This window comes from Adiantum capillus-veneris, chromosome 6 (assembly GCF_014529385.1).
Source record: "Adiantum capillus-veneris isolate H3 chromosome 6, ASM1452938v2, whole genome shotgun sequence".
NCBI lineage: Eukaryota > Viridiplantae > Streptophyta > Polypodiopsida > Polypodiales > Pteridaceae > Adiantum > Adiantum capillus-veneris.
Genome location: NC_140936.1, coordinates 106,691,901 through 106,699,921, shown reverse-complemented (window position 1 = coordinate 106,699,921; position 8,021 = coordinate 106,691,901). Strand labels below are relative to the sequence as shown.

At 38.9% G+C, this 8,021-nt stretch overlaps 1 protein-coding gene across 2 annotated transcripts in view; it reads left to right on the top strand.

Annotated features, from left to right (window-relative positions):
- Positions 1 to 5,559: 5,559 nt before the first annotated feature.
- Positions 5,560 to 8,021, top strand: part of LOC147456035 (calreticulin-like) — a 92,915-nt gene continuing 90,453 nt past the window's right edge. Inside the window, exons 1-2 of one of the 2 annotated variants that reach the window (XM_086514610.1) lie at positions 5,560 to 5,795; positions 6,072 to 6,179. In XM_086514610.1, coding sequence (XP_086370736.1) covers positions 5,693 to 5,795; positions 6,072 to 6,179 — 211 coding nt within the window. In that variant the 5' untranslated portion in view covers positions 5,560 to 5,692. The remainder of the gene's footprint in view (positions 5,796 to 6,071; positions 6,180 to 8,021) is intronic. The other variant, XM_086514609.1, reaches the window with a different exon arrangement.

Here is an 8,021-nt window from a genome sequence, read left to right as displayed (position 1 = left end):
AGAGTGCACCACCTTGTCGAGCACCATATCGTCAAAATCAAATTGAAAAAAAAAATCAACATCAAATAAACAAATTATTAAATCGTGGTTTAATTAAGCCAAGTAGTTCACCTGTTGGTGTACTATTTCTCTTAGTAAAACATTATCGATTGTGCATTCACTATAGAGCACTTAATAAAATCATGACAAAGAATCATTTTTCCATTCCTCGTATTGATTACTTACTTGATAAATGGTGCATTTTCTTTTAGTAAGATAGATCTTAAATTTAGATATCATCAAGTGTGTACGATGGAAAGTGATGTTCATAAAATTGCATTTCGAACAAAATTTGGTCATTATGAAATCCTTGTAATACATTTTGGTTTGACAAATGCATCCGCTATATTTTCACGCATGATGAATCGCATCTTTTTGAAGCATTAAGATTGTATTGTGGTTTTCTTTGATGACATTTTGATTTTATTAAGAATGAAAAAGACCATTATGCACATTTGGATTTGGTTTTTAAATTGTTGCATGAAAGTCTACTTTATTTGAATCGTGAGAAAAGCTTATTCTTTAAAACTGAAATTGAATATTTAGGTCACATTGTCTCTTATGAAGGAATTCGTGTGGATCCTAAGAAGACTCAATGCATAAAGGAATGGGTAGACCTCAACTATTCACATGGGATTCGTTCTCTTCTTGCTTTGTGTAGTTATTATAGAAAAATCATTCGAAAATTTTCATACATGGCTTTACCACTCACAATTGAAAAAGAACGCATCTTTCACTTGGAATGACCAACATAAAAATCTTTTGCAACACTCAAATATGCACTCACACATGCCCTTGCCTTACAAAATTTTGAAAAGACGCTTATTTTTTTAACGACTAATGCTAGTGGACGTGGTACTAGTGCTGTATTAATGCAAGATAATCATTCCATTGCATACGAAAGTTGAAACCCAATGAGCTTAATTATAGTACTTATGACCAAGAATTGCTAGATGTTGTGCATGCTTTAAAATTATGGAAACATTACTAGATATGATTGGAATTCTTAATTAAAATTGATCAACAAAGCATTCGTCAATAAGGTTGCAGATGCATGAGAGATGCACTAAGTCACATGCCATTGATTAATAACATTTCTGTTGTGTTTGTTGCACTTTTTAAAAAATGATCAATATTTATTCTCATGACTGTGACTTTGCTGACATTTTTGCCTACTTTTCTAACCATACATACGTTTTTCATGCATAATACTCTTTTCATGATGGGTATTTTTTCTTCTTCAAAACGATTGTGTGTAACCCTTGCATTTTGTCAACTTGTCCTTAATGAGTGTCATGAACCACCTTATATAGGCCACCGTGGGATTGCCACAACTATTCACATAGTAGAATCTCAATTTTATTGGCTCTCTCTTCAAAAATATGTTGTTACATATGTTGCACAATGTTTTGTTTGTCAACAAATCAAGCGTCATCATGGTAAGCAATATGTGGTTTGTTGATGCCTTTACCTATTCCTGACTCTCCTTGGCAACACATTTCTATGGATTTTATTACTGGATTGTCACTCACTCGTGCACAAAACGATATGATTTGAACCATCATAGATAGATTTAGCAAGCAGGCTTATTTTCTACCTTGTAAGAATACTCTCTCATCTAACTTCAATGACTCTCTTGTTTCTTAAGCGAATATTTTTTATTGCATGGAATGCCTAAATCTATCATATGTGATCGAGATAGACTCTTTTGCAATGATTTTGGGGTGACACTTTTAAAAAATTGAGGCACTCAAATAGACTTCACTTTTGCATTTTTTTTGGAATCTAATGGACAAACAGAAGTGACCAATAGCACCATTATAGATCTTTTACGAACATATACTCATAAGAGGCCAATAACTTGGGACACATACATTCACTTGTTTCAATTTTCATACAACAACACTCCTCATTCATCCACACGACAATGACTATTTCAAATTGTATATGGGTACTCATTGTCTACTCCTTTGTCTTGCATTTCTCATAAAGTACCACATGCTAATGAAATTGCTCGACAACACACCCAAATCTAAGAGCAAGCAAAACAAGAAATTCACAAAGCACAAGATACATACCTTGTTGTTAAGCTAAAACCACAATATTATGGTCCTTTTAAAATCACTAATTGTATTAATGCTAATTCTTTTTTATTGGCTCTCCCTGAATCTCGAAAAATTCACAACACATTTCACATAAGTCTTGTTCGTCCTTTCAAAGGTTCTCTATTGTCACTTCCTATCATTGATGGTCCACCTTTTTTAGAAGAAGATTCATAAATCCTTGTACTTGAGACCACCATAGACCATCACGACACTTGGACACGTAGTGGTATGTTGCATCGCAAGTATTTGCTTAAGTATAATACTTATGGCCTTGAAAGCACCAAGTGGATGCAGGAGAGGTTTTTTCGCTCTCATCCTAGTATGTTGGAAGTATATAATCCTAGTATCTTGGAAGTATATCAAACTTCTAGAAGCTGAAAGTTTTTATTCTTTACCTGAGATTTGCCCTTTGACAGTTCATGCAGTGGTAATTTGATGTTGAGGTTCGCCCTTTGAGCATTAGTCTGTGGTATTTGATACATGAGGTTCATCCTTTGATAGATATTCAATGCATCATTTAGAGCGATACTTGACCGAGGTTTTCCCCTTTGAACAATGTAAAAGGTGATTCCATTTTACTGTTGTCATGCTCTTTTTCTCTTTGTTAGAGGGCCTGCTAGCAAAGATCTCTTTCAATTTTATAGATATTTGTATATGTGGATTGCACTTACCTTTTTTGGTTTCCTCTTTTCAAGATATTATAATGAGCAGTGGGAAGTTCCCTCTAAGTACTTTACTTGTTTCATCGTTTGGAAATGTGACTTGTCTCCACACAAATTTTGAAAATTCTTACTTTTTTCTATTTTTCACAATTGAGGGTAGTTTCTTCCCTATTAGAGAGAACTGTTATCACTATTACTACTTTTAGACATTTTATCAATTTTGCTCATGTTTTATTATCAAAAACCATTCAAAGGAAGCAATGTGATTAGAACTCTCCTTTACCTACTATTCTTAGAGTTCAAGTGAAAAGCAACCACTTCTATTTTTGGGTGCATGCATGAAGAGAGAAAGGGAATCTTGAAATTGCGTCTTCGTTTGCACCGCACCTTTTTAGCAGGAATCAACTTTTTGGCTCTTCATGAGAAAGACGAGCGCTCCGAGAGCATCTTGACTAGGTAGCCTGGTGGTCTACCCCCTCTTCAAAGCCAATGGAGCAACCAGAATCTCAATCAGAGCAAAGCTACAGAAGATGCACTTTCTCTTTTATGCTAATTTTCTCTGTTAATCATGACATACACTCTCTCAATTGAGTAGTTTTTGCTCTCTTAGCTTTCATATATTTATACTATTGTAATTCATGCTCCATGATATGAATAAAGAGGCGAAAGGAAAATACTTAATCATCTTGATTGAGGGAGATGGTTGGTACTCAGAACGGTGTATTGTGTTTTGATTCTTGTTTATGTTGCTTCTTTATGTGTTGTGATTATTCAATCAATCGTTTTACTGGATTTATTTTGATTTAATCAATCGTAGTTGTGTTAAAAGTGTTGGGGAGATTTCAAGAAGCCAACAATGTGAGCTAAAATGGATTATGGATTATCACGAGTTGTGAATGTGGAACTATGACTATATGATTATACTAAGCAGGGAGATAGATTTGAGGAAGGTTGCACTTTGGAAATCATTAGTGCTTCTAGCAGAGATTTTCCACTTTTGTTTCAAGGAAAAAAAACTTCTTCAACGGGGGGTAATGCTAGGACATAGGTCCTAATGTGGCTAAGAGTCGTTGGGAATAGTGGCTATTATAGGATATGCATGCATGGCAAAGGGCCCTAAATAGTGAGAAGGGCTTGTGTATTCAAGGATTGGTTGGGCCAAAAACATGGACATAAATTTGAGAACTTTGCTTCAAAATCATCAACCTGTGGATGGTAGTGACCCAACTAGGGCATGGAAGCATCACACATGGGTGAGTGTGTCAGAGTAATGAGTAAGCAACGAATGGGAAAACCATGAGAGTCCATTTGGATTAGAGAGGAGAGAACTAATGAAAGGGATTAGTGTTTCACACACGCTAAACCTTATGCTAATCACACATTGCTCTTCATTGCATTCCCTACCAATGCTTGTAAGCACATCCTAATCACGAGCTCACCCAAGCTCATAGGGTTACGATTAGGGCAATGCATGCACGAATTCTAATCCTCTTCTAATCTACACACTAATCTAATCATGCACACAAAACCATAATCAAACACACAATAGGCAATCAAGCAATTAGAGGACAATTAGTTCTTAATACACACAAATCAAGGCCCTAATACACAACTTGAAGAAAAAGAAAAGAGAGAAGCAATAGGACTCAACTTCATGGCATTCCAAGTTAAGTGACATTGTCCATCCTTACTGTGTGACATGTCGTGTTGCTTAGGTGTCCATAAGAAATGTCAAGTGTATAGACAAAAAACTAATAAGAATTAAGACATCAATATAGATTGACAACATTTTTTTGTATAAGAGGCAATGTTTGTTTGGGAACTGTGACATAGGCTAATGCATGTCACCTTAAAGTTAATTTTTGATTGTCAATTTTTTTTCACGAATTTTTTTTCACAACTAGCTCTAGGAAAATACACCAAGAATATCATGAAGGTATCCCTTTGGGGGTTTGGGGAATTGGGATTGGACCCACTCTAGAGGCCAAGAATTGGGAGACTGGTCCCTCTAAGAAGTATTGAGAACTTCAAAGGAAATTTGTTGCATGAAACACCAAAGAAACATGATCAAATCCGGTTTGGGGACTGGAAAATTGGTACTTGATAGGGTTGGGAGATGGTTCCTCCTCCCAACAATTAACCTTTGAAGGAGGCTTTGCATGTCAATACATGCTAAATTGTTGAGGATGCAATAACATGTATGTATTATGCGAGTGCTTCATGAGGAACCACAAATAAGAAACCCTTAAGGATAGAAAGTGGGAATCCCTCCTCACTATTTCACATAGGCATGGGTAGGAGGGGATCAATGGCATGTGTCTATCTCGAGGATCGGGTGTGTTGCACCGTCTGATCCGCTTTCTATAAATTTGGGAAAATAGGTAAGTTCGGGTGCACAAACATGAAAATTCGGGTGCCCCCCTCTCTCCCACCCCTCCCTTGGACTCAAACACGGGACCTCAACTTTGCAAGCTGTCCATCTTAACCGCCTCACCTACATGTGATACTTGAAAGCATTAGGAGACATGTTCCTTTTATCGCGAAACCGTCGAATTGTAAATTTGGGCTAGTTTAGTAAATTTGGGCAAATTGGTAAGCTCTGGTGGCATTGTAATATTGACGGTCCATGATGCCTCTGCTCCGCCAAATAAAGATGGGCCCTTGATCCCCTCCTATCAATGCCCGCGTGAGGTAGTGCTGAGGGTGGGAACCACTCTCCAAGCAAGTTAGGATGTGCGATTCAAACCCACAACTCGTTACTCCACCAGCCGGGCCTCGCTTTTGTGGCCTTGACTTTTGACGACTTGAAAACAGAGGCGAGTACAAGTACACTGAGCAGTGAACTTGGAAGCGAGCTGGGACGGCAGCGTCTTCGGCATTGCCCTCATGCTAACCTCTCCCTGTCTCGCTTGCCTTCTGCTTCTGCTGCTGCTGCGGCTGTCTTTCCCCTCTTCAGCAGAAGTCTTTTTTGAGGAGCGATTTGATGACGGTAGTACTCTGCTATTTGCACGAGAGAGAGAGAGAGAGAGAGAGAGAGAGAGAGAGAGAGAGAGAGAGAGATGCCCAAATGAAATGCAACCATTTTGTACTTTATGATTTCCTGTGAAATGAAATGCAACCATTTTGTACTTTATGATTTCCTGTGAGAGTATGGGGTGCCATTTTGAACTGAAAAGTCTATTGTTTTGTCAGCTGTGCCCGCGGTTCAAGCAGGAGAGTGAGGTTTTTTGCTGTTTTTAAATCGACTTTCAAATTGAATTTGCAGATAATTGGGAGAGTCGGTGGGTCAAATCAGACTACAAGATTGAAGAGGGACTTGCTGGAAATTGGAGACATACAGCTGGCACATGGTTTGGTGATCCAGATGATAGAGGTAGGTAGAAATCCAATGCTGTTGTATTAGAGATCTCATTCACATTTACAAAAGGCTATAGACAACTGTCTTATGAGACAAATTCATCTACAAGTGCGAAAGTCCTCTAAACGTCAGGAAAGTACTAGAAGTAGTGTTCTCGATGGAGTGCATCTGATGGGTACAAGAGGGGAAGTGATGATTAGCAGGGTGGGGGATAGAGCTATCTATCACAATGTGAAAAATTGCAAAACTGCATACCTGGGGAAGTACATTAGCCTTAATATACATATAATACACATAATAAGCTCCACTTTGTTATAATGGGGGGATGAAGTAATGTCCATCTGGGGAGTATCTCATGCATCTAGGTTCTGGAGATACATTTGTCGAAGAGGCCCTCGAGGCTCGACATCCATTACTGTCTGGCAGCCTCTCTTGTGATAGATGCTGGTGCAACATTCGGATCTTCTATAGTGTTTGCATGATGACTAATAAAGATCCATGATTTGGTTGAGCTCTAATGGGTTCTGCTTGCTGCTGAGTCATCCCCTGTAGTATGATCTTTTGTACATACAATTTGTCTACTAGCTGGAAGAAATATTGAAATGTCTTTTTGCTCTGTCTTCTTGTGGCCCTTGTCTTGTGTGCTTGCTCTCCATACTGATTCAGGTCCACTATGAATTGGTGTAATTGTTTGATTGTGAAGTTGTCATCTTTGGCTATAGTGACTTGTGCCCTTCACCAAATACCTGAGGTATCTCATATGTAATATACCGGAGTTGTCAAAGTCGACGATGCGGAAGCGTAGAGCATAGTCACAAGGGATGCATTCCGGGACGGGGAACGGGGGATGGGGCTCAAATGGAGTTTTAGTGTAAAAAAGAGGGCAGGACGGCAAGTGGGGATGGGAAGCCCGAAAAAGGGAGTCCCTTGTGACTAGGGCGTAGAGACCGAGGCTAATCTTCTGGAGCACAGAAATTTGTAAGTTGGGAGAACCCCAACAATGCATCTCCACATAAATAATCGCTCCTTTAGAGGTAGCTTAGCATGCCACATTTTCATAACTTTACTCCGCCACCATGTAGCACTCTTATTCATATTCCATACCTTATTTCAATGTTCTTGGATCGAGGAAGATGACTGCAAATGACAGTACACTTTCTTTGCAGATATCGAAGGGATCGAAGAACCAATGTAGAGCCAATCACAAACTCGATTCTACGCAACAAGCAGCGGAACAAGAGAGATGAGTCAATCAGATCCTTAATGGTGTCCCACATGCGCTTGTAGTGCGTCCCAAGCCCAAAGGTAAGAGTAGCCTGTCTAAATAATGAGAGCACCCGTCCATCAGCGTCTATCACATCTGTTATCCTATCAATACCTTTTTGGGAGAGAAAATAAGCCTGTATAGACACACACACACACACACACACACACACTCACACACACACACACACACACACACACTTTTTTTTGTAAATCTATTTGATTAATTTACCAGTGGGAAACCTCAAAGTGAAGAAAACCCACCAAAAGGGTAATGTACAATGCGAAGAACACAGAACTACTCAACTGTACAGAGTAGCTAGAAACAGTCATAGGAAAGGCGATGTATCTCTGCAGTGATATCACCAACTTCCAAAGCAAATCGTAACGATTGCCTCAGGGAAAGCTTGAAGAGTGGGAACGGGTCTACATGAGTATGACGAAACATGCAAGCATGATGCTAACTCCACAGGTCCAATAAGCCCAGTATTTGACCCACATAAAGAAGAGCACAAACCGCTGTAGTGTCGATGAGAAAATGCCATGGCAACCAATGCAAGAAAGCATCTCGATGTAGTCATTTTGACCACCGGA